This window comes from Trachurus trachurus (assembly GCF_905171665.1).
Source record: "Trachurus trachurus genome assembly, chromosome: 24".
NCBI lineage: Eukaryota > Metazoa > Chordata > Actinopteri > Carangiformes > Carangidae > Trachurus > Trachurus trachurus.
Window position 1 is genome coordinate 15,104,331 of NC_139910.1, and position 26,791 is coordinate 15,131,121.

Consider the following 26,791-nt stretch of genomic DNA (forward strand, 5'->3'; position numbering starts at 1 on the left):
TTGCACAAACCCTTGTTTGAAAAGGACTAACTTTTACTTAGTTTACCCGGTTAAATCACTCATGGCTCTTGGTGAACTCAAACAAATGCTCCTTTTCCTCTTTCCCTTTTATTTCCTCTGTTTGCTTCCTAACAATGGCCCTGTCTGTTTTTTCAGAGAAGAATTGTCAAAGACTGGCTCATTAAACGCTGCTCTCTGTGGGATCACCGGACAGAGGTATATTAAAGAATGTGAGACCAAAAGCCTGAAAAGGCAACAAAAAAAAAAGAGAAAAGGACAATGTTGAAGTCAAAAGTATTAAAGCTGAGGTGGTGGACAATTAAAACATCCCAGGGGGTCTTGAAGCTGAGAGCAGATAGTTTGAGTGTCCTACACCTGTTAATGTGAAGTGCTGAGTCATTACTTACTTTGTAACACAAGAATCCACTGGTCCCTGAGGCAACTGCATAAAACTAAGCACAGTAAATACATCATTCAGTAACTATAAAGAGTTTAATTTCAGTTTTAAACTTGAAAGAGGACATTTTATCATGTAATTGACCAGTTAAACCGAATGCAGGCATCTGTTCACAAGGTAATTTTCAGTCACACCTCATTAATTTTGCACAGTAGACCTAAAATAGGTTGGATGTGTCTTGGCATACACACCTCTATGTGTATGGTAACGAGCTGCCAGATAATATCAAGCATCCACACAGCTGCTGGTTCCCCATTCAGCCAATAATAGAGCCCAGGACACATTACACATGTAAAAGCTACGTACATACATATAAAAGCTAAATATAATTTCTGCCATTGTCATCTGCTAATGGGCCTTCCTGTGCTTGTTTCCTGTCTGTGTGCATGACAGCACTAATGCAATGCTAATGCAAGCTCCTGCACACGAGAGGTGTTTTCATGAGCTCCAGGTAGAGAACACATTTAAAACAAGGCTAAGCTCTTCCGCTGTTTAAGAAAAGCCATTTACAAGGGAGGAACAATGTGCTTCGTCACTGAGGACACACAAACCAATGGACAAATTCATCCAGGCTAAAAAAGGAAATGTCACACCAGAGCATGAGTGTGCAAGTGTATTTATTTCCTTGTGTGTATACAAGAGAGACAGAGTCAGAAACGTATATATATATACAGAGAGAGAGAGAGAGAGAGAGAGAGAGAGAGAGAGAGAGAGAGAGAGAGAGAGAGAGAGAGAGATATAGATAGATAGATAGATAGATAGATAGATAGATAGATAGATAGATAGATAGATAGATGGATAGATGGATAGATAGATCACAAAAACATTTTCCAAGGTATCTTGCCAAGACAATTTAAGGATGACCAAAAATTTATAAAAACGTGAAAAGTATGGCTGAATAAATGCTATTTGCTATTTGTGTAAATGATATTTTGTATGACATATTTTGAATATGGCTGAGGGTTAGTAAAATGTCATTCTGGGGAACATTACTGTAAATAAAATGCATTATGGACATCTTTTCAAATACAAGCGAGAACATTACTTCATCAAAAATATCTTGTTTATAGAAAATATTTGCAGTTCAGCTTTTTAAAATGATTAGATCTCAGGACACATTGTACAGCCCATGAGAGAATATCTGTATATATCTGTTTGCATCCTATCTACATGGAGGTCAAAGGTCAAGATCTGCAGCAAAATAGCCACACTGGAGCTGTTGTGCTCCAGTGTTGCTCAAGGACACTTCACTGAGGTGTATAGATACTGTACTTGCCAGCATGGAGGCTTGAACCTGGGCCTCTCATCAATTAAGAAAGGCTGTGAGAACAAAGCTTGTTTTCCCATGTTAGCAGCAACAGCTGCGGTCCATGGCTGTACTGTCTTGTAAAGACTGTGCACAATGTGAGACTGTCCACTGTGGATTGTGCGAGGAGCAACTCTGTAGTAATTTGGTGTGATTCTTCAGGGCTGATTCACCTGAGGCTACACACGGCTGCACTGCACCATTACATATACATGTAGATCAGGCTACTCTTGGTATTTGCTCTCATTTGATACAGGTATGATGCTGTAAGATTAGAATCTAAAGGATGTAGCACCGACAGCTCCTCCAGGGATCCAGACACTGCAGGAACACACAGCCGGGCAGTATCAGGCTTAAAAATGTCTAAAAGACCTTGTGGACATGTCCCTCGCTCCTTCTCATCCATCTCTTCAGTAGCAAAGACATTCAGCTCTTTGTTGTTGGCTGCAAGAGATGGTAACAAGAGCCTCCTGAGGAGACGGCACTGAAACAGACACACAATGGACCCCTGTGTATGTGTGTGTGTATGTGTTGGCGATTTGGGGAGAGTGAGTAAGAAATGTAGTATGTCTGTCCCTGTAACTCCTGACTGGTCTCTGCCCTGAGGCTGGGAACCTGATAAATAAGCCAGACAAACAGGTGTGTTTCATTGTGTGAAAGGATTCAGACTGACAGCCACAGTGATGTTTGGAAGTGTCCAGCCGGTGGTCCAACTCATGTTCATTGCTGTAGGTGCTCGGAGCTCCCAGTAAGTTTCCACACATTTTCGCATCTCCCCACAAACCCTCCAACCTCCCATTAAATCCAGACTGGCACAACTGTAACTCTGACTGGCCCCTACTGGGTTCCCAAAGCAGCTTAGATCTATAACTGGGTCAGAGTCTTAGCCTTGACCATGGGCTGTTTGCAACTAACTCAGCGACACTGGAGGCGACCGACGAGCAGATCAACCTCCCAGAGCTGAGCCGCAGTGAATCAGCAGGAAAAACAAAAACTTCTGTCAGGAAAACAATATTCATTTCCTGATGTAGAGTGACAAACCACACAATGCAAGAGTAAGGCATAGTTTAAAAAACCCCAAAATGTTCCCAAGAAACAGGATGTGATTGAAGCAACAGCTCCAGAGATTCTCTTTGGCCAAAACTTTGCCCTGCACAGCATCAAAGTTTTGCTAAAGTAATGATGATGACAAATTGAAACACTGAGGAGAATTGAAAAAATACCTCTTGTCCATTGAAGTATTTGTTTCGTTGAGCATAAGGCATTGTGTGTGTGCTGGGTTCAGTCAGTTCAGGTCGCACATTGCAAAACGTACCCATCTGAGAACCATAATGGAGAAAATGGCTGAAATCTAGACTGACACCTAGTGCATGAAGAAGGTATTTCTTCTTGCCAGTGTGTGACACAAAGCTCTACCAGTAACAAGAGGAGACATGTATCAAATGTAACCATTTGTTTCAACATTTTTTTATTTGTGCATACAGAGTGGTACAATCATAAAAACAATACATGTTCAAAGGTGCTTTGTTATGCATTTAAAATGCTTGAGCTCACAGCAAACCTACAGCATAATGCAACCACACAGCAAATTTACTACAGAATCCATTATGGAATACAGCCTTGCAAAGTATCTGCGACAAATAACATGAAAGCACACCTATGACATGTAATTAGACCACAGAACAAGCTAAGAGTCATGTGAGCAGGTCAAATACACACAGCTTTAGAGTAGCTTTAAATACAAACTCTGATCAGATTGTTGGTATTTGAGACATTTTATGCCTCTGTACCACAATGAGGACTAACAGTCAAGTCAAACAACATGCAAAACATTTTAAGCATGACAAACTGCTTATGCAGCAACAGTTAATAATAACTACCAAGATAATATCACTCTTCCACTGTCTATTTCAGACTTAAATCCACTGGTTCAATCCCAGTCACGGGGCCAAATGATATAAATAACCCCACTTATTGCTTTGTCACACTTTTACCTGTGTCCATTTCAGGGTGCGTGACCCCACTCAAATGTAAGCTGGTCTAAAAAAGACCAGAGTATCATAAGAGGCTCTGTGAGGGATCATGGTATCACTGCACCTGCCTTGTGACCTGCTTACATCGTGGTCTTAACCTCTCTTTACATGAACCGGGAGATAACGACCCAATCGTCTTTACAATTACAGTTTTAACTGCTAATTTCCATCCCTCATCGGTGATACATTCATATGCTGTCAAAGTTTTTTTTTTCATGATAAATCATTGTGCACAACAGATATTTACAGCAAAGAAGTTTAAGAGACCTTAGTGGTCATTCATCTACATTCATCTTGTCTGGCGGTGGTGTGCAACTGGGAGAGATCTGGGTGGATTCACCTGTTTGTGCAGGTGGTATCCAGGGTGGCTGTCCTGGTTCCTCTGCCTGACAACAGCACAGCAGCTCTGTGTGTCAATCCAGCTAGATGTCGCCCAGTCCAGCTCACAACACAAGCTGGTAGCACCCTCCACATCACGCTCTACTAATCTCATTCAGCGTCAAATGATATGTACAAGATTATGTACAAGATTTGTACACAAAAAGTGCAAAAATAGCATCACACATCAAAAGTCACACATTTCTTACGTTTCTCTTTGTGGAGTATTTTTTTCTCTGTGCAATTTCAGAAATTGAATGCAGCCAAACAGATCCTCTGGTATTTTATCGCACATATAAGAACAGATATCAAGCCATAAACTCATACTGTCAATTCCAGACTCAAGGATGAAATCAAACAGAAATATAAAGACCATGAGTCTCTGATTTGAAGATGCTTTTGATGTGAAATCTTTCTTTCTTTCTGTGTTGTGCAATCTTACCAAAGAAATCAAAGATGTCAGGTCAAGATGTCACAACACTGGCTGTCGTATGATAGGGGAGGGACCTTGGGAGCTCTGTGTTACATCACAGAAATTGCCAAAATGCCAGAGGAAATGTAATGGTGATTAAAAGACTGAGGATTTTGGAAGCAATTTCTAGGGGCTCAGCTCAGCTGCATTTAGTAAAGCGTCTTCAAAGACGACTGATGTATATGTAAATGCTTTATATCTTCTTCTTTTTTAGGGTCAGTTCAGACTGAATACTCCCATGATAAGGCACGGGACATGGGGACAGACTGTGGTTCAAGTGCAACGTCAACCAAGTTCAGCACAAATATCAAAAGCTGCCTTTCAGTTTCTCCATATACCAATAACATTCAAGAATAAACTGCACTGTACTTAAATGGAGAGGTAGATATTTTTACTCTTTACTGCAGTAACCAAATCCTTAAGGCAATAATCTTTTACATCTCAAACAACACAGTCATAATAAATCAAGAACAAGGATGACGTTGAACTTGAACCACACGGGATCGTGAAGAGGGATGCACAGAGAAAAACTTAAAAGAAACCTGGTAGAACTGCTTCCCCCGACTTTGCTCGTCTTTCCATGTTGCTATTAAAAGGACTAGTTAAACATTTTGAGAGATATGAAATAATGCAGAGCGAACTCACAGGAAGCAGCTTAACTACTTTAGCTTAGCACAAAGAGACAGGGAAGGAACTAGTCTGGGCCTGGCAAAGGGTAACAAAAGCACCTACCAGCACCTCTGAACCTCACTAGTTACTAACATGTGTTCTTGTGTGTGTGCATGTGTGTGTGTGCATATGCTTGTCCCCCATCTTCAATCCATCTCATCTGAGCAGGTGACTGGACGGCTTGCAGTGCAGTGTCATTTGGCGGGAGCTGTAGCCGGACATGCCGATCCCCATGAGGCCCATCAGGATGGCCATGCGCGGCATTGCGGGGCCCACCCGGCTCTGCAGCACGGTCTGGGCTGCCTGAGTCTGAAAGAGAGAGCAGGGGTCACCATCATCACTGCCCACGAAGCCACTATCACCTCCACCAGGCATGATCATCACCAGGGAGGATGATGCAGCGTTCCTCCTGGGTCTGGCAGCAGCACAGTCTTTAAAAAGATGACCCTGGTCTCGTGCCCTTCTCACCCCAGCGATGGTCTTTCCATAAGGAAAGAGCCGCACCAGAAGTTCCATTTCCTATTAAATTTCAGTACTTATTCCATGAATTCATACAGTCCGCTGCAGGTTTGGAGACCTCTCAAAATTTTGAGCCAATCCAAGACATGTCCTAAAGTCAAATATAAATTTAGTTAATTTTTTAGCTCATCATTTATTGTCCAGACAAAATCATCAGTCCCTAACTTTGTGATTTTTTTCAGATTAGGTATTAATTCATGGATTTAGATTGATTAGATTAAAAGTGGGATTACATGGGAAATACAACTTCCCCTGATTCTACGGATAAATGAACCATTTAAAACGTCAGATGATCTGGAGAAAAATGCATTGTCACACAGCTGCAAACAGAGCTGTTTTTCATCACTCATAAAAGTTGATATATTGGAGATGCATGGGCCTCACAACAGATCATGATGTGAGGTTCATGCAGATCATGAAGTTCAAAGACCGCGTTACAAACAACATAACAGTCATTTGCATAAGCCTGGCCTATTTTCCCTCCCAGTGTCAATTATCTAACATAAACTCTGATGAGCTGAGGTGGAGATAATGAGGTTTGACGCCGTCCAGTTTTAATACAAACATAAGTCATACTGTAAGTTTAGATGCAAGTTTTCAGAAATACCCACCCTGGGTGAACATGGGTCTCATGCTCTTCCTCTGGAGATCCAATTAGAGGGCATTTACCTGACCCAGGGGAGCTAAGGCATCTCTGATTCAAATCCATTCAAAGACAGGCTGCTGTAATCCTCTATTGCAAATCCCACCACGAACACACACGGTTGTCCAAGTACAAGTATGTTAAAGTCAGTGGTGTCAGTTTAAAATGAGATGCAAAGAGACAATTTAAGACAAATCAAAATCATATTTCTATTGACCTTCTCTTAAGAAGCATAAAACCGCTCAACTCAGTTAATCAATTCAATTCATACTAAAAGTATCATCAAGAGAAATCTTGAACTTGTCATGTTACACACTCATGTTCTGTTAATTATAATGAAACAATAACTGAAGCACAGGGATATGTGCTCGGCCTGAACTCTAGATCTCCACAGTTGTTTGTTATTAGAGTCTCTAATGGAATTTACTGCACTGTTGCGACACTGCAGATGTCCCTTGAAGTCCAAGACTAATCATTAATCTATCTAAAGAAGAAAATCGCCCTAAAGCGTCTTACGCACCTGGAGGTATCTAATGTATCCAGGGGACAGCCGAGAGATGCGAAAAAACATTGTTGTTGTTATCTCCACTGCTTCACAGCTGAGATCACAGAAACCCCTCTCTGCAACCAGCCCTGGGACTTTCTGCTAGGCAACTTTGTCGCCGTGAATCCCTCCGCTCCCTCGCCCGTTGTGTCTCTTTGGCCTCAGTTCCTCTCCACCAGGCTGAATGTGGCAGCTCTCCCCCGTGTCCGAAGACACTCTCTTCACTCCCGCTCTCAGAAGAACCCACGTATACACACCTGTACTGTGATAATGTCCCCTGAGGGAGTCCAGTCCCTTTAGGTAGTATATAAAGCCTTGGCTTCATTGCATAAGCTGGTCACATGGTGTTGGACTGTGTTTGTGTGTGTCTTCGTGTGTTAGATTTGTGTCACTGGAGGATTAGCAGAGCTACTGGAGTTGTGGTGGATTAATATACCTGTGAGAGGTGGTTCAAGTCCATTGGCCGCCAATTATGAAGGGAACAAACCCATCAACGGATGACAAGGCAACACAGCAATGACGTCTGCTGGGGTCACTGAGAGGCAGTTTCACAATCAGGTACAATTAAAAGGCAAATCGCATTGCAACAGTATACACAGGGTTCTGGCACAGGCGGCCATATAGCTACAGATAAAAAACATCAACATATATGAGCCAGATTGAGGATCTGTTCTAAATTTGTCTAAAGGGTCACAGCTGCAGCCTCTCCATGAAATGAATCCCTTTTTCAAATGCCCATTGTAAACAATCCATTAAGGAGAAACAAGATGCACTAATGTACTATAATGATCAATATTTACAGATAAAATCATTTTTGAATTAATACTATGTACTTCCTAGGGGGGTGAAACAAAATAAATAGCTGTGCTCTCTTGACAAAGTTTGTGACACACAATCTGTAAAATAGCAAAAATAAAGAAGACGTCTCCAGTACCCTTTTGATGTAAGAACAAACTCTACATGTTGTACGCCTCCAGTATTGAAATACATTGCAAAATTGATGTCAGGACACAGCGTTCAGCTGCTTCCTCTGCTTAACTCTGTGGTGTCACGAAAACCAGGAATTGACACTGTTTCTCTAAGAAGGATTTCACAGACTCAACAACGAAGGCATGCGATGCAGTGACAGGTTTCAAGATGCATCACGGAAGGAAAACATTAGTGGAAACTTTATAGCTGTATCAACTATACCTTTCTCAGCACTTGAACATGCACCAAAGAAAATTATAGCTACATTAAACTTTAGGAGAGAACATATTTTCACTCAGTGTGCAACTCCAGCCACAACAGTTTCACTGAAATGTTCCTCGGTGCCTTTCTTTCTCACAGGAGAGCAGAGACCTCCCAAAACATTGCAAAGCTGAAACGACTGTAACAATTGTTTGGATGGACAGCTGCAGGCTCTCTTTACTCATATGCCAGGAACGGATTAGTCCAATCTAACAGACATGCAAGACTGCTTTAAGGAAAATCTAATCACTTAATCACCCAAAAAACAATGCAATTAAAGTTTTATGTAAATTAGTTTCAGCTTATGTTATTCTTGGGCACAAGAATACGTCATTTGAAGTCCCATTAGAAACAAAGACTTCAAACTATCAACTGTCACATCATGTGAAGTTACTGTGTTTTCTTTAGCTGTAATAACAGACAGGCTTGTTGTCTTTTTTAGCAGAAATGTTAATTAATAGCATTGCTTGGGACAGTCAAAGAAGCCTACATTTTCTCCTATAACATTGTTTCCAATTACTCACCTGAAGTGTCTCAGTAGACATGGAAATCTTCTGTATCACATAGACTGTATGGTGTTATCACTGTTTAAAAACACAATTACTTTGGTCTTTCCTTAATTCATTTTTGCTGAATTTAGTCAGATTATTTGAATGATAAATAGGCTATTGTGAAATATTTTTCTCAATATTGTATCAGTAGCCTAACACAAGGGCACCCACAGAATTTGAGAGATCTGTTGAACGCTTTAAAAACCTCAAAAACCCATCTGTATAGGCAGCCATTCTTTGACTGTCTTCTGTGATTTAGTTTTGCAAAGGCTGCTTATGTTTTATTTTATTTGTATGTAGCCTATGTAGGCCTATGGTTTTGTAATCCTGTAAAGCACTTTCTCTCTGTGAGAGAGTAAATAAATGTTTAAAATGTACTTACTTCGTCTGAATATGACAGTTTTTGTACTTGGAATCCAGTTAACAGTAAGTTACCCAGGTAGGGATCCCTCTGAAAAAAAAAAAAAAAAAAAAAAATACGAATAGAAAGTAAACCGGAGAGAGAAAAAACAGGCACTTGTGTAGACAGTCCTTACGTCCTTACGTCATTGCTACGTCTCGTCAGTTGAAGAAGGACCCGAGAAAGCTCTAAAAACAGAACGCGGGCTAATGTAAACTTCAGAAGGAGTCTATTTATATCCAAAGTTTCCTTGTTAATAAAAGCCAAAGCAGGAAATTTCGACACATATGTGGAAGTAACGCTCTGTCGATGCTGTCTCATCACAGAAGAGTGAAGTTGTCCTTCTGAGCTGGTAAAAAGACGAGCTGGCTAACATAACAAGCTAACAGCTAAAGCTGTTACAGCTGCGCAGTTTCGTTTCTCAGAAAACTCAGAAAACTCCCACACTGACTCTGACCGGCCAAGTCTGTTTAATAGACTATTATTCACTGCTAAAACATACTTTGGAGAGTGGCATGGGCCGACTTGACCAAACTTTGATAGCTGACCGCTGCTAGCTACAACACAGCCAAGAGGTAACCGTTCACATTTGCTGCAAGTCTGTCAGCTCTCTGGTGGTAGTGAGACGTTTTCAACCTGGAGGAACAAGACGCTGCATGTTTAAGTTTATCAGCCGTAGTCATTAATGTTAAGCTGGTACATGCAAAGTGTTGGGGAGATGAGAAAGTGGGGGTGTTTACACGTGCATTTACGTAGAGACTTGTTGATAAGATTATCTTTTTAAGGCTGCAGTGCTCTGCCCTTCACCTGATGTCATGACAGAAAATAAAAAATTCACACCCAAACTAATTTCTACAATTCCTCAAATTTCTACTCAGATTCCCCAAAATATAAAACATATCAGAGGGTATTGCTTTTACCTGTCCTGTTCAGTCATCTCTGATGTTACATATTGAGCAATAATATGTATGTTAACAAAAGTTACATTAGCTGTTTTATTTTGTGGTGGTGAATATTTATAGTATAGTAAAAATGTGAGAGCCCAAAGGGATGTCGTCAAACAGTTTAAAACATTAATGTAACAAGGAAATAAGCCATAGTAAGCAACATATCTCATTTGAATCCAGCAAATGTTTTGCAGCCTATAACTGCAGGCTTTTTCTAGTTGATACATTTTGCTTTCAGTCCACTCATCAGTTATTTGACTATTTATTCAGGTTCAGGCACTATATATGTTTGTTGGCTTGGCTGCTTCTCGTGAATGCATTATACTTTCCATTAAAGAAGACAGAATCTCTTCTGCTCTGTTGCGATTTATTTACCGTAATTTATTGCATGTAAGTATTTCTATCAGTCCGGGGTTTTCTTTTATATCTTCAATGTGCTACTGCACCAGACAGAGCAACTTATTCTTCTTCTCCTCTCTGCTCAATTTCAGCCATAATGAAGAGAAGAGCCGAAGCATCGTCAGCACCACTGCAGGGCACAAAGAGGCATTGCGATGATAGCAGCTCAGATGATGAGTCAGAATTATCGAGACAAGGTAGAAAAATTTCCCTCTCCTCAATAATAGCTGACGAAGACCCGCTTGTAGTATATTCCATGCTGTATGTTTACTTAATTATCAAGTCAGTCAATGTTATGATTTTGTTTTAAAGAATCGTATCGTTTTTCACAGTTGTGATTTCATAATTTCATTTTAATTTATTTCAGTACATTATAACACTTAGTGATTTTGATAATCCTAGTAATCAAGGCTATTGAATCAGGTATAAATCACTATTTTTATTGAGAATGTATCTATGTATTGTTTATTTTGGTTTATCTCTCTGCTCTTGTTTATAAATTACTGGTTTGTACTTATTTGTTTATGTTTGGCTGCCTGTGTTTTTTTTTTCCTACTATCCAGACTCGAGTCAAAATGACTCCCTCAGTGACCAGGAGCAAAGCAGACCAGGGTTTTCCATGCCCTCCATATCATCCTTTAATGCAGCTCAAGACACAGACACAGACACAGACCCCGCCTCACAGAACAACAAGTTTTCTATGTACAACAGTGTGTCACAAAAACTCATGGTAATATATTGAATTGCACTTACACACCATATTTCATAGTTAATTGTTTCAGAATCGGTTATTGTATTTGTATTGAATATATTTGTTGGCCTTTATGAAAGTATTCATTTTGATTTTTTCTAACTTCATAATCTGTAACCTCTCTCTCCTTTAGGCCAAGATGGGTTTCCGTGAGGGCGAAGGTCTGGGGAAGTTTGGGCAGGGACGCAAGGAGATCATTGAGACCTCCACACAGCGAGGTAGAAGAGGTCTTGGCCTCACGCTGCAGGGCTTCCAAGGGGAGCTCAATGTCGACTGGCGTGATGAACCAGAGGTACGCAGCAGTGTTATCTTTTACAGAAGTGTCTTGAATTAGCTTAACGATTTTAGGTTTAAAATACCATACGGTTTTCAGGCAAGTCTCAGTTGTACCTGACATGATCCTTACTTGTCTCTTCTCCATCCTTTTGTGTTTGTCTTAACAGCCCAGTGCCGTAGAGAAGGTAGATTGGTTCCCAGAATGCACCACAGAGAACCCAGATGCAGATGAGCTGAGGGACTGGATGACTCTGGGAAACGTAAGTATAAAAACGGGGGCACTGCCTGTTCATTTTGATGATGCCCGTCATGCATTTTGTTATTCAAGTCTTGTTTTCAACCGCTTACAGAGAAAACTCAAGATTGAGGATGAGACAGAATTTTGCACTGAAGCACTCCTACACACTCTATTAAGGTGCAAGGTGAGTTATGATGTAGATGTGACAACTACTGTTTACATAAATGTATGTAAGTATAAGTATAGAATAACACAAACATGTTTCTCTGTGAATCACATTGTTTAATTGTCTCAAATCACAATACAGTACCTGAATGTTCCTGAGTTGTGAAAGCCCTGTGTCTGTTAAATGTTCAGTCAGTGTTTGATGACCTGGAGGGCGAGGAGATGAGGAGAGCCCGTACACGCTCCAACGCTTACGAGACGATCAGAGGAGGTATCTTCCTCAACAGGTCAGTCTTTAATGAAGTTACTACAAGTCAGAGAAATAAACACTGGAATATCATTTATGTACATTTATGTATTCACCTTAATTACTTTTCATATATTGAAAAGTGAGTTACAGAGATGCTTCTGCCTTTTACCAGTTAATGACTGCTTTTGAGCAATGGCAAAACTCAAAATCAGCTATACAGTATACTATATGATTCATCCCTGCCTTCTGAACTAGAGGCAACACAGATAACAAAAACTGTAGTAGATTATAATGTGTTGTGTGGAAACATAATTCATATTCCTTGTAGCCGACTCCAAATAAATAAGCTTGCAGCAGTTTACTTTTAATTAAATTTTAATCAGTAATCTGTGGAGTACCAATCCTTTACTGACAACTTGTTTTACATGCTGTCTGTATTTAGAGCAGCTATGAAAATGGCGAACATCGACCACTGCTTCGACTCGATGTTCACCAACCCAAAGGATTCACAAGGGGTGAGTGTGTCAAAGTAACAGCTGACTGAGCTGACTTCTGAGCTGAACTGTTGTTGCGTCAGGACACACGGGCTCATAAAAACAGATGGTTAGACCTAGCGATGTCTATTTCCACTCTCATTATGTAGAAACCTCTGACAAAGGATCGCGAGGGCGAGCTTCTGTATTTTGGGGATGTCTGCGCGGGGCCTGGAGGCTTTTCAGAGTACATACTGTGGAGGAGACGCTGGCACGCGAAGGGCTTTGGCATGACACTGAGAGGACCCTGCGACTTCAAGCTGGAGGACTTCTATGCAGCGCCGAGCGAGCTCTTTGAGCCATACTACGGTACGGTAACAAAAGCTGCACGTCACATCCCACACCCAGGAGAGGTCTGATGAATGATGCAGTGACAGCTTGACCTCTGTGTGTCCCAGGGGAGGGAGGGGTGGACGGAGATGGCGACATCACTCGGCCAGAAAACATGACTGCCTTCCGAAACTTTGTCCTGGAGAGCACAGAGAGAAGAGGGCTGCACTTCCTCATGGCAGATGGGGTGACTGACTATTCCATGTTTTGTTTTTTGTTTTTTACTGCAAACTATCCTCTGCAAAAAATGAAAAAAAAAGCCCAAATGAAAATTTAATTTCATAGTGAAAAGTACAACCAACCTGAGGTTAGAGTTTTTCTGTTTTGCGACTGGATCAGTTTTAGTTTGATGACTGTTTGTCTGTCTCTGGTAGGGTTTCTCTGTGGAAGGTCAGGAGAACCTCCAGGAGATCCTGAGCAAACAGCTGCTCCTCTGTCAGTTCCTCACTGCCATCTCTACACTCAGGACAGGTGTGTGTCTGTGTCTGTGCATGAATTAATGTAGTAAGTCTCCATAACTGTCTGTCAGTGGCTCTTATATTTCTAGTAGAGTGGACAGATCTTGACGTTTCTACATTTCTGAAGCCTGCACTGTACGCCAGGCTCCAGAATAACACAGTGACCCTCTTTGTCTTTACCAGGCGGCCACTTTGTCTGTAAGACCTTTGACCTCTTCACCCCCTTCAGCGTGGGCATGGTCTACCTGCTCTACCTCTGCTTCGAAAGGATCTCGCTCTTCAAACCTGTCACCAGCAGGCCTGCCAACTCAGAGAGGTGTGTGTCTGTATGTGGATAAAATGTCTGGTGATCCTATGCAGAGCTTGTTGGTTATTATTATATTTTAATTGATAAATAAAATAACTGATTCTACACTGATGTTAGACAGTGGAACTAGGGACAGAAGCTTTAAACTAATTCAGCAGAGCAGTCCCAAACAGCTCCTTCAGGTTTTGGATAAGAGACATATATAATTCAGACTTAAATCTGGGAATCTGTTCAAAATGTACCGCCAATTAAAAACCAATCGAAATCTAAAACAGGTGATGGATCATGTGGTAAAGTGGTAATTTGTTTCATTTTAATATTCAAGCGTTGAGTGGAAAAACCAAGAGGCAGCAACATCCAGTGGTGGAAAACTCATCTACTTTGTTTTCAACACATCATCAGGTCTCAGGCTGCAGAATATCTGAATATTTTCCCCTGTTTTCAGCGGTTTATTCTGCCTCAGTGGGGAGTTTTTCCCCACACATAAGGTGGCTGTGCTGGAAAAAGGATTTAGAAAACCGTCAGAATAGAGAAACATTATCTGGGTGGCATGTGTGTGGTACAAATCTTAGTCATTCAGTCCAAGCACACGACTGGTTAGAAGAACGTTGAATGTTTCACTGTCAACATTGGATCTGTCACTTCCTGCATCAGAAAAATATTTTTCATCTCATAATGATCCTCAAAATTATAAAATATTTGAGTGTGCAACATCTCAGTTTCTTTGCTATAGATCTAAATGTTGATTTAGACTAATGAAGAGAATCTGTACAGAAAGGTTTTGTGTCTAAATCTCCCACTCACTCCTGCAGGTACATAGTGTGCCGTGGTCTGAAGCCCGGCTCAGACGCCGTCAGGGAATACATGTTCAGGATCAACCTGAAACTGAACCAGCTGAAGAACACAGAAAGAGATGTTGTAGAGGTGGTTCCCCTGAGCATCATCAAGGAAGACACCGATTTCTATCAGTTCATGGTCAACTCCAATGAGAGGTAGTGACGCATGATATTCAGAAAGGCCTGTATCTGATCACTCAAATCGCAGTGACTGACTGGAGCTGAATAATCTCTCCCTGCAGGCTCTGTGTAGTCCAGATCAAAGCCTTGGCCAAAATCCACGCTTTCGTCGTAGACCCGTGAGTAACTGTTCTTGTACTCACTCAACTCTCTACTCGTCTGCCAATCAATCTGTACCACAGCGTATCTGATGTGTGTTCATGTGGTGCTTAACTGTCTGATGTTTGTAGGGCCCTTTCAGAGACGAGGCAAGCCGACATCAGGAAGGAGTGCCTGAAGCTCTGGGGGGTGAGTGGCAAAACTGAGATATTTGTACCACACTGAAGCTGCACCGTAACTGATCTGATACAAAAAGAGTTTTGTTTACTAATGCAGTTTAATTCTATGTAATTCCACCCTAAATATGTGTTGTTGTTTAGCTTTTTTTGTCTATTTCCAGGTCCCAGACAAGGCCAGGGTCACTCCTGCTTCCTCAGACCCAAGGTCGAAATTCTACGAACTGGTCAAGGTCAGTTAATAAACATTTCTGTGTGTTTGTTAATTATCAAGTACAATAAAAATGGTACACTTGTTTGCACTTAGATTCCAAGACTGTATCCCCCATGATTAAGAACTATGAGATTTATTTGTGTGTAAGTGGGAATCTGCACATCTTAGACCGTATACAACCAAAGATTTCCTCCAGACTTAAGTAATAATGAGTAGAAAAACATCGTGTTTGGGTTAGGGTAAGCTGCTCAAATAAGTTCTGATCCCTTTGCTACTTGAAAATGTTGAGTTTTTCTGCTCTTCGTACCTAACTCCCCTTGTGTCTGTTGCTCCTCAGAATTCAGATGTCGAGACTTTTCAGTGCAAACTCACCCCACTCAACACCACCACTCTCGAGAAGTTGCGTCATATCCTGGACCACAGGTGCATCGTGGGAGGTGGAGAGCAGATCTTTCTCCTAGCGTTGGGGGTGAGTCTTAAGAGACGGTGTCTGGCTTGAATTTGTGTGTGTGTGTGTGTGTGCTTTCCTGCAGAGAGGTAGTGTGCTTTTTATACAACTTGCAAAATCCCCTTTGTTACCCTTTAGGAATCAATTCAGTTTTCCCCATTTGATGTCTGATAGCATCACTCTGCTGTTAGTATATTATTTCAAGCAATAATGGACACCTGGGCTAGTTTAGCTTTTTTACGTGCAAAATAGTTTCCATCTCCTCTGGAAAAGATTAAAACAAAGAGCCGAAAGGCAGATCCATTCACTCCCAATATCTTTATAGTCTTTGTAGATGGATAGCGGTGACAGCTGGTGAGAGGCTTTTCTCTTTCTGCGCACGATAACCTGTGTTTGAACCTGTTTTCATCTTATGTGTTCTCTCCAATTCCCCTGAACTTTGTGTAGAAATCTCAGAAATACACATGGGATGGGAAGATGCCTGTGCGCTGGAAGAAACTGGAGAATTTCAAGCTGGAGCTGCCAAGAGATACACTTCTGAGCGTGGAGATCGTCCAAGAGCTGAAGGGCGAGGTCAGTAACTGAAGAGTTTAAGGGCTAAGCAGATGAAATATGGGAAATATGGGAGCCAGTATATCAAACTCTTTATGACGGACTCCACTGTAGTTACAGCTTAAATTATAAGTTGATGCTTTTCTCAGGATCTTGTGATTATCCAGAATGTTATTGTTATATATGGATTCACAGCAGGTTTCAATTATCAAAGAGTTTCCTCCAAAACATGATTTATAGAATCAGAGCTAAATTTAGATGCATTTTTATCACAGCACATATCTTAACCTGCTGCTTATACATCTGGTTTTACATGTGTGTGTATTTTATTCCATAGGGAAAAGCTCAGCGGAGAATCAATGCAGTTCATGTCATGGATGCACTAATAATCAACGGCACTGATGTCAGAGATCAGCACTTCAACCAGCGGTAGGACCGCATCTCTCTATTCTGTGGCAAATATTTATGGCACTATGTCTGTTCTGAGTCATACTCATTAAATCACTAATGTCATATACCTCAGCTCTCATGATCCACCGTTTACTAACACACTGTAGCTGGTTCTGTGCAAGCACATTGGATTTCCAGTTCTCTATACTTAAATAACATAGCAATCATTACATCCAGGATCCAGATGGCTGAGAAGTTTGTGAAGGCAGTGGCCAAACCCAGTAGGCCAGACATGAACCCTATCAGGTATTAATTCAATTTAATCAATTCAACCATTTATTTTGATTGCAGGTTTATGTGCATGGATCTTATTTTCTCTGATGAGGCAGAATAACAGCTGAGAAAACGATAAAACATCTAAAACATTTTCTCATTACACAAAGCACAAACAGTCAACCTGCCAGTGTGACATTAAAATGAAGCACTCTCTTTTTCCCCAAACAGAGTGAAGGAGGTGTACAGGCTGGAGGAAATGGAGAAAATCTTTGTCAGGTGAGGAAACCCAAATCTCTCGTTAGGTTAGGTCAAGTTTCATCTAATTCTTTTCTTCTCTCTAGTGTTGAGGTTTTTCAAGTTTTTTCAAGGCATTTATTGTCTCCTGTTAAAACAAAAATGTAATTGTAAATTTCTGGTTTTCCTAATGCAGACTAGAGATGAAGGTAACAAAGAGTTCAGGAGGAGTTCCTCGTCTGTCCTACACCGGCAGAGATGACCGACACTTCCTTCCCACAGGCCTCTACATCATTAAGACAGTCAATGGTTTGTATGGCTGAGTCTATTTGATCATCTGTATGTATGTGTGTGTGTGCTGTATGTGTGTGCTGCTGCAGCTCAGTGCCAGAAAGCTGCTCTTAACTTTTACTTGGAGTGACCTTTTTAAAATCACTGACTTGTGCTTTTTATGCTGTTAATAAAATGTACAAAATGTCTCCACCTCTCTTCCCTCGACTTTTAGAGCCGTGGACGATGGCGTACAGTAAGAACTCCAAGATGAAGTTCTTCTATAATAAGACCACCAAGGAATCCACATATGAAATGCCCCCAAACTCTGCTGCTCCCTTCCAGTAAGTACTTTCCTTCTCTGTTTCTATTGAAAGCACGTGATTCTATCAAATTCAGTCTGTTTTGTGGAGCTGGTTTGTTAGAAACATTTTTTATGTGTGTTTGTGCCACGATAATTGATGATAAATTTGCCTTCATCCTCAGTGTCTGCCACTCTGAGCGTCTCTTCTGGGCCTGGGTCGACGGGGTCATAGTTCACGACTCTCAGACCCGGATGGATCCTGAGAAACTGTCCAAAGACGATGTTTTGTCCTTCATCCACCAGAACTACCAGCCCTGAAATACTCACCAAGCCCAGAGCTTCACCAGCTACAACCTGAATACAGAATGCACTAAATGATGGAGGACGTAGAGCCTCCGAAATGTTGTGATGCAATTTATTACTTAATATTTTATTTTGATAAGGAAAGGAGGATTAAGATCGAAAGAATGTGTTTATGGGTTCCTGTTTTTATTATTCGCTTGTATCGCTTGATATTGATTAATAAACTGTTAGACTGTTTCCTAGGTCCTTATGTTCCTCCGTATTTATTACGTTGCGTAGGGAAATTGTCGTCAGGTTGTAACTGGTGCTCTGGAGCTGAACGCCGTCTCGTTTGCTGCTGTTTGTAACAGTGTCTCCTGGACTCTTTGGACAAACCACTCTGTCTTTCTGCCTTTTCCACTGCCCTTGGCTCTAAATTGTGATGAGTAACTCACCTCATAGAACAATATGAAGACAAAAAGCCGCTGCCATTGTCTCTCTGTTGAATTGCATGTCCCTATAGATGTAGTTTTTATGGGTCCTAGTCTATGCCATGCTTGTGTGTGTTTGCACACACATTAGGTAGTGTCACTGCATCCACATCTGTAAACACACCCTTGCCTTGCTCTACATCTGCTTTAAACAGAGCTGCTCGTCTTTTCATCTCTGCGGAGACGAGCATCTGTTTGCAAAGTCTCACACAAAAACAGGCTCCTTGTTGTTGCTCAGTAGCTGGAGCCTGAATACAACAAACACAGCTCTGGATTATCCTCAGCATCAATTCCACATTCATATCAATTACAGATGTAGCATCTTTCCGCCATTCATACCTGACCTGTCATGGAGTGTGTTCAAAATCTGGAGGGTGTCTTAGTTTTTAGGTTGTTTCTCCCCCTGACACTTTGTGATCGTGCCTGAAATTGCCTGGACTGTGTGTTTCTTAAATGCTGCAAATGAGTTATTTTTCACTTGTAAAGTTCGCTATCAATCCTTTGATGTAAATAATAATATGGTAAATAAATGGGAGGTGTTCATCCCAGAACATATTTGACTGTCTGGTGCAATGTGATTCAGTCTGAGTGATGATTTTAACAGCTGCAATTCCTGGTATTATGTACTACCTGTCCTCAGTTTGTCTTGTCTTGTCTGTCTGCAGTGATATAATCAAGTGTAGTGGTATTTATGAAAATTCACCTTACAGTATGACCTCAAGTAAGACTATCAAGATAAACACTTTTTTAGGTTCAATTTTAGAAATTGAAGCTAACTCTTAGAGCCTCATAATGATCATATTAGTGATTTACATAATATATTTTAAACAATGATAGATTGGAGTACCCGTTTGCATACACAGTTTCTCAAAATAATCCTAAACCAACCAGCTACTAGATATGTTAACTCTGCAAGGAAGTCAGACCTAAAATATGCTATTTATCTGTGAAACTGTTTTAATATATTTCTTTTAAACATTTTTTATAGTATATATTTTGACTTACGATTGTGTTTTTTAACCCTTACATACTGTTTAAATTTGATACCTTCACAGTATGGTTCGGGTCAATTTTGACCCGGACCAAGAATTCCCTCATAGTAAGTGTCTATATTGAATTTTAAACTACAGATCTATTTAGAATGTTTAAATAGCCTATGACACATAAATTAATGTATGATTAAGTGTTAAAAAAAAAATTCAGAGAGCAGGGAGAGTGCATTTTTTAAGTTTTACAACACTCGTTTTTGGAGAAAAACTTCTACTATTACACAGTATTACATCCTGTTCTACATAAGACATAAACACATAAAAGCCACAATGATTTAAATATATTTCATTGAATTTTAAAATGGCATGAACATTGTGGAACTGTTCGAATTCATAATATGACCATGTTTAACCATTGCAACCATTACGTGCTATATGTTATAAGCTAAATGCTATATCATAAGAAATCATAATTATCAATATTAATTCAACATTTACCACTTAGAACACAAAAACATTAAATAATAAAATGCTTACTATAAAAAAAAAAGCACTCTCCCTGCTTTATATATAATATGGTTTTCTTTGGCATTGTCTTCCTGCTCTGACACATCCTCCACCAAATCACTATCAACCTCCTCCTTTTGGGAGATCATATAAAGGGCCTGTTGTACCAAGTCTTGCTGCCACGATGTCAGTCACTGAAATGGCAGCTCAGGAACCTCTATGTCATGACCCCCCACCACCACCCTCCCAACGCAAATTGATTCAAATTTGTTACTTTATAGATTATTTTATTACATTGCAGGTGCAGGTGCTTGCAGGTGCAGATCTCGTGTCTGTGTCAAGGCACCCCTTGACCTCAGATGACCTCTGTTCCCTTTGTGCACCATACTGTATGATCACTACAATGCTGTTTTACTATTTCACTGTTTCGAGATTCCCCCATGCCCCCTCAAAGACCAGCAGGTGTCTGTCTCTGTGGGAACCTGGGCAAATGTGGTGGGAATACAGGCAGTTCTCGTGACAGTGTCGAAGCCCCCCTTGAACTCTGTTTCTGTCACCACTGTCCCATAAATTAGACACACAAACATGGCCTGTACAGTTCCACAGTTTCAAGATTCCCTAAAACCACAATTTTCCTTGATTTGACCCACACCGATGGATCTAACATCCATCTAAACAGATACGGGTCAAATTTGACCCGAAACAGCCTCAGTGTTTAAAAATTTGTAGCACCTGTTCAAAAGTATACAATTTAAAAATATTTTCATTTTTGTGTATTTTGGGTCACTTTAGGAAAAGTCATAAAATTTCAGCCTAAAAGAATGATGTCTAGGGTATTTTTTCTGCTGTCAAATGTCAAAACGGGTCAAATTTGACCCGAACAGTATGTAAGGGTTAAGATGTAGCCTATTTAAAAAATATATATTTTACTCTTACTATCACGTATCTATATTTACTGCTCCATTTTTGTTCCAGGAGTGGAGTGAACCTCACTTTATTTACTCACTGGCATCGGGCTCTTATTTTGAAAGCAAGACCCGCTCAGCCAATCAGATTGCAGCATTATATAACCGGAAGCGACTGTTATGAAAACATAACGAGCGCTCTTCACGCCCTGACATATGCTACACTTCGCGTACATTTACAGGTAATCGTGTCTTTTTTTCTTCTTTCATTTGTGTGACTTTACAACATGCAAAGATGTCAGATGCGTCTAAATACGTGTGTTTGAGTTTTCACGTGAGGCATCACTTCATAGTAGGTTAATTATTACCTAAGGCGAGTTGTTTTACAAGATAAGATGCGCTGGATACATAACTAGTGTCATATGACTTGGTTGTTCACCCGTGTGAGGTTTTATAGTGAGTAACTGTGTGTATGTGATACTTTGCAGAGGTTTTTCAGTCAGTCGAAGTTAAAAGGAGTTTTTCCACCTGCTCACCATCATGCTGAAAGCTATGGGACAAGTTCTCTTCTCCACTGGACTGCAGAGTCCTAAATTCACAGAGCAGGAGAAAAAGGTAAATGTTTAGTCCGATTTCCCTCTGACCTCTGATGTTCTCTTTGTCACACTGTCACTGGACCAAAGAGTCAGTGTGATATAAGATCAGAAAATAAATCTACAGTGTCTTTGATAGCCCAGAAAACAGTAGTTAAGCAAAATATATTTAAATATATATGTTTGATGAATGCTAAATAAAATTATAAACAATAGAGTATGTATCAAATGCTTATATCAGGCCAAATGTGACCTGCTTCCTTATGTTACACGCTGCCTCTGGCCAACCCAAGGACAGAAAAACATGTTGTTGTTGTCCTTCTATAATGTCTGTTTTCTTTCTGTGTCAACTGGCTGTGGTGTAAATGAGCTTGAGAGATGATTGTACGAGTTGCACTTGTTAACTGCATTTACTACATGTGGTAAAAGTTGCTTAAAAATCTGACAACAAAGATGTTACTTAGAGGCTACAAAAGACATGTATGTTGCATGTTACATTTTATTTTGCTGTGAAAAAGGGAAAACTAACGATTTGAGGATGATTATTTTTTATTTGATGATTGTGCAAAAGCAACCGAGAGCTTTAATATTTGGTAACGGTGAATGAAAATGCATGACTCACCAGTTTAGTAACTTCAATCAAAGTCCAAGTTAAAAAAAAAACACACAAACACACGTTTCCAGTGTCACTATGCCCAACACTTTGATCAGGTCATATAGCTAATAGATAGACCAAATTATTAATTGATTGTTTTGTGGGTTTAAAAAAAAAAAATCAAATGTCAAATAATCTCTAATGACACTAGTTGTGGTTTTCAAACATAGTGAGTGTGGGTGTGTTTTCCAGGGAGAGGACTATGAAGTCCGTACCTACCATGACACTAAGTGGGTGAGCACCACTGTGAGTGGGACGCAGCTGGACGCAGCCATGAGCACCGGCTTCCGCAGGCTCTTCAAGTACATCCAGGGCAACAACCAAAACAGTGAGTTCAAATCATTTCTATTTCTGCCTCTAAAACGTCTTCATCCTGTCGTTTGTGCTGGTTTTAGCTCCTGTTGCTGTTAAAGTGACCACTTACTCACTCATCAGTCAAGTAAATAACACCATGATGTTGCTGAATTAAGTTTTGGATCGTTTTAGTTCGAGACAGGAGAGCCGGTGAATAAATGCAAGAGAAAGTTCACTTTAGTGCTCGATCAGCAGTTTGTAACAGCACCGCTGCCTTTGTCTTACTCAGCAGATTATGGCAGCATTATTTATGAGAATACATAGTGTTTGTGCTGTTGACTGGTGAGTCTGCAGTGTGATCCATAATCATGGTGTTTAATCTGCTACATCTGCCTCACATTGTGTTTATCAGTCGGCCATCTGCTCAGGTTTAGAGTTTGTCTGGAAAATGTAATGTGTTGTCTTACATGAGCCAATCAGCATCACTTTTATATAGAAACTACATTTTTGTGCTTTTGTGTTTGTTTTTTGTCAGATTTGTGCTTTTTTTTTTCCTCTACTCTGATAAGAAAAATTGTACTTGTTACCCTAGAGGCCAAAGTGGAGATGACGGCCCCTGTGACGTGCCGTGTGGAGCCTGGAGCCGGCCCTGCATGTGAGTCTCAGTTCATCGTGTCCTTCTACATCCCAGAGGAGCATCAGGCCAGCCCACCAGAGCCCACTGACCCCGACGTGTTTGTGGAGCACAGGAAAGAGTTGACAGCTTATGTTAGGTAAAGAAAACTTACACATTAACATATTTTTTTTAAAGCTAATTCAAGCTGATAAAATATACTGTAAGTGTATCCAAAATCATCCAAATGATGATGGATACGAGACAAAAAAAGGCAAATTTGAAGACTTAATTCCTCCTCTTTCAGGGCACATGGTGGTTTCTCCAATGAGAACATGAAGCGTGAAGAGCTTGTAAAACTTCTGGAGAGCCTGCAGAGAGACAGCGTCCCGTACGTGGAGAAGCCGTACTACGTGGCCGGGTACGACAGCCCCTTCAAACTGACCAACCGCAGGAACGAGGTCTGGGTCCTCAAAAAGGAGTAGAAGTAGTAGAGCAGTAGGGAGTTTTAAAGGTCACGCAGCATCAAACTTCACAGCAACTTACAGGAACACTAGATTTTTACATAATTCCACAACACATAATAAATGTCTCCCTTTTTTTAATTAAGGTTTGATGAATGAGGCTTTAAAGGTCATTTGAACAAGTACTAATAGAGATCTTTTTCTGACTGTGTGTCAGTTTGGCTGTGAACACTTGACTACAACTAAAAGTTACTGAATTAGATTCACAGTGAGTCTGGAAGAACTGACCCAACACACAGTAACATGAACTCTAATATCATCATGTAACACACAGCAGTAGTGCAGCAGGGTCTCCAGCAGAGGGAGTCATGCAGTCAGAGGACACCTCACCTCCCTCTGTAGGTGCATTTAAGAGGGACAAAACCTCAAGTGCCTCATTGCTAACATACATTTTCATCATTTTTACTGCACATTGCTAATTTCTATTTATTCATTTATTCTTAAAGGGAGAAATACTTCAAATCTCAGTTATCTGATAAATATGTTTACATTTAAACTTCAATTTAACAAGAAAAATAATAACATGTACTATGTAGATGCCTGTGTGTAGGTACATTTTATCATATTAGCCATCACTTAACCACCACACGCTGCTCCTGTGAACAGAGGTGTTGATTTAAATGGCTTTTAATGTACATTTAAAACTGCGGGTATCGTTTTAACAGCCTTGTCACAACTGTGAAATGGCTCTGCCTGATAAAACGTTGGTAGATAGATACCGGCGCCCACACCTCACCTCGCCTCACTTCGCTGTCACGGCGATCGCACCTGTCGTGATGAACGACTGAGTCACCGTTAATCCAGACCGGTCGCAGCATCACCAGCATCTCATCATCTGTCATTTTTATTTTGTAGCACATGAATTAATGAGTGTTTAGCTACCTGCCTCTGATCTGCCTACATTTTTTTTTGTGGTGTGATGATGTGGGTGTAAGATATTGGCAGGTACAAGCAAACATACACAAGATGCCTTTTTAAACAAGTGTATTTTGCATTTTACATACATTAAATCATATTAATTTTTTATATTTTCAACTCCTGATATACTAGAATGTGTTTTTAATATTGTAGAAGGGAAACTTGATAAGGGAAAGCTGACATAAGCACTGCACTGATGTATGAATCATGGGAAATATGACTTGCTTCTAAATGATGTTAAATTTAGTATCTCATCAATAATAAATACAACTCATCATCAAATGATCGATTACGCTGGTAATTTATTACCTCCTTCTCCACTGCAATTATGTTCTTGCCATTCCCGTTATGTGACGGGATTTCTTTCTTTCTTTTTTGAGTTGTTTATCTGATTCAGATCGTCCTCCACACTCTGATGGTCGTGACCTTTTAGCCTATCAGGTGCAGTGAAATCCTCGCCTCACTCAACTTCACCCTGTGTCCTCTCTCACCTTCTCCTCTCACGCGTTCCCCGTCGTCATCCATGTCTGCTGAGTCATTCGTTTTTATTTGTGGAGGAATTGTTCCAAATATCATGTTCAGACACTCAGCAGAAACGACAGCTGACAAACGACACATGCACACGCCCCTCCACCTTTCCTCCGTTGTTCAGCAGTCAGATCGATCTCAGCCGCCGCGGACAGGAAACGTATAATGAGTCTCTCTCTGTTTTATTCCAAACATCTCAGTCGTGTATTTTAATTTTATCTCCCCCCCTCCAGCCCTGTGGAAACCTTCAGCCTGATGTGTGGAGGACGGGGGGTAAAAATACTTCAGTGACAAAACTCATTTTCTGGAGACTAGAGATTAACTTTGTAAAATTAATGCGCGGTAATGAGCAGTGCTTCATTGTGATTCAGGTTTTCTCCTTTTTCCTTGCCTTGATTTCTAAGGCTCCAGTTTCTTCCCACCACATCCCATATTGTAAATCAAGAGAGACTGCAGACTTTGAATTGCCAGAAGAACTGTGGGAGTGTGTGAGTGGTTGTCTTCTGTGTGTTAAATTTACATTGATGCCAAAGCATTGTTGTTATTTCACACAGACAGGCGGCTGATTGTTCAGTTTATTTAGTCCATGGTGAATATCAAGGCTGTAAAAAAAACAATCATTTTCATTATCACTGAACGTTACTATTATTTTAATCAAAGTGAGTTAGTGTATGAAACAGCACAAAGTGAACGTGAAATTGTTCTGAAATGTTTTGTTTTGCCAACATTCTAAAACCCAAATCCTATTAATATACTGTCATGTACGACAGAGAATAGCAGGAAAGCTGCTGAGAAAGGACTCGCACAGTTATGGTTAATAGATAAATTCCCCTTTTGATCAATTAAATACCTTATTGAATTTATGATTATAAAAGTTTGAATTGTAGAGGACACTGAACTTCAGAAGTGAAGTCAAAAGTGTTGTGAAGCTGTTGGAAATAACAAATTCTCTACCTTTGAAGGTCAGGGCTTGAAGTCTATTTCCCAAGAGGAATATAGTATCTGAGAAAAATATAAAATAAACAAATATTTCTTATTTCATTTTACCAAATTGTTAGTTTTTTCATCTAATCTTTATCTTATTTTTTGAAATATTTTCAATCTGCAGGCCCAACCTAACTATTCACCTAAAAGCATCATGGTGGATGATGCTTGTCTTCTATTAAAATGATCTCAACTAAAATACAAGGGCAACTTGAGACAACGGGTCAAAAATTGACATCAATTGTCTTATATGGCAAAAATTGGACATTTAATTTTGGAGAGACAACTGGCATCGTCTTTGTTGTTGTTGGTTTACTGACTGTCAGTCTGAGAAGACGGAGCAGCCGTATGCACACAACTCAATTTTTATGTAAATATAATTGAACCTTTTGAAAACAAAAGGTGACTGAAGGTTTTTGACATTGACAGACACTGTGCATGTTCATTTTTTCCTCAGCACTCTGGCACTGAAAGATGTGGAAGGAGGAGAATAGATTTTTGTCAGTAATGTAAAATATATTACTCTTCATTAAGGCACTAAAATATTCAAAGCTACTGATGCAGCCCTTTTCAAAAGCCTAAGTGAGCAGACACTTCTCTATTTTGCACCAGTGTGTCAAAGTAAGTGTAAAAAAAATGTAAATATAATATTTTGCTGTTTGTGGCTGAATAT

At 40.2% G+C, this 26,791-nt stretch overlaps 2 protein-coding genes across 4 annotated transcripts; both read left to right on the forward strand.

The window, feature by feature from the left end:
- The first annotated feature begins 9,370 nt into the window (after nt 1-9,370).
- Nucleotides 9,371-19,144, forward strand: cmtr1 (cap methyltransferase 1). 3 transcript variants are annotated; one of them, XM_084000762.1, is made up of 24 exons: nt 9,371-9,777; nt 10,641-10,745; nt 11,112-11,278; nt 11,433-11,591; nt 11,743-11,835; nt 11,926-11,997; nt 12,171-12,265; nt 12,671-12,743; nt 12,872-13,070; nt 13,160-13,278; nt 13,466-13,562; nt 13,733-13,865; nt 14,669-14,848; nt 14,935-14,991; nt 15,103-15,160; nt 15,312-15,380; nt 15,699-15,830; nt 16,257-16,382; nt 16,699-16,790; nt 16,989-17,057; nt 17,256-17,303; nt 17,458-17,570; nt 17,767-17,875; nt 18,018-19,144. In XM_084000762.1, exons 2-24 carry the CDS (start codon nt 10,646-10,648, stop codon nt 18,151-18,153), a joined length of 2,496 nt encoding a protein of 831 aa, XP_083856888.1. In that variant the 5' UTR covers nt 9,371-9,777; nt 10,641-10,645; the 3' UTR covers nt 18,154-19,144. The 3 variants fall into 3 exon arrangements, with proteins under 3 accessions (XP_083856888.1, XP_083856887.1, XP_083856889.1); XM_084000761.1 differs by having other exon boundaries at nt 9,378-9,554; XM_084000763.1 differs by lacking the exon at nt 9,371-9,777 and adding an exon at nt 9,841-10,539.
- A 2,030-nt stretch (nt 19,145-21,174) lies between these two features.
- On the forward strand, nt 21,175-24,888 carry hebp2 (heme binding protein 2). The gene is made up of 5 exons (XM_084000885.1): nt 21,175-21,251; nt 21,498-21,624; nt 22,450-22,585; nt 23,144-23,324; nt 23,472-24,888. The coding sequence occupies exons 2-5, from the start codon at nt 21,550-21,552 to the stop codon at nt 23,647-23,649; spliced, it is 570 nt and encodes a 189-aa protein (XP_083857011.1). The 5' UTR covers nt 21,175-21,251; nt 21,498-21,549; the 3' UTR covers nt 23,650-24,888.
- Nucleotides 24,889-26,791: the final 1,903 nt, after the last annotated feature.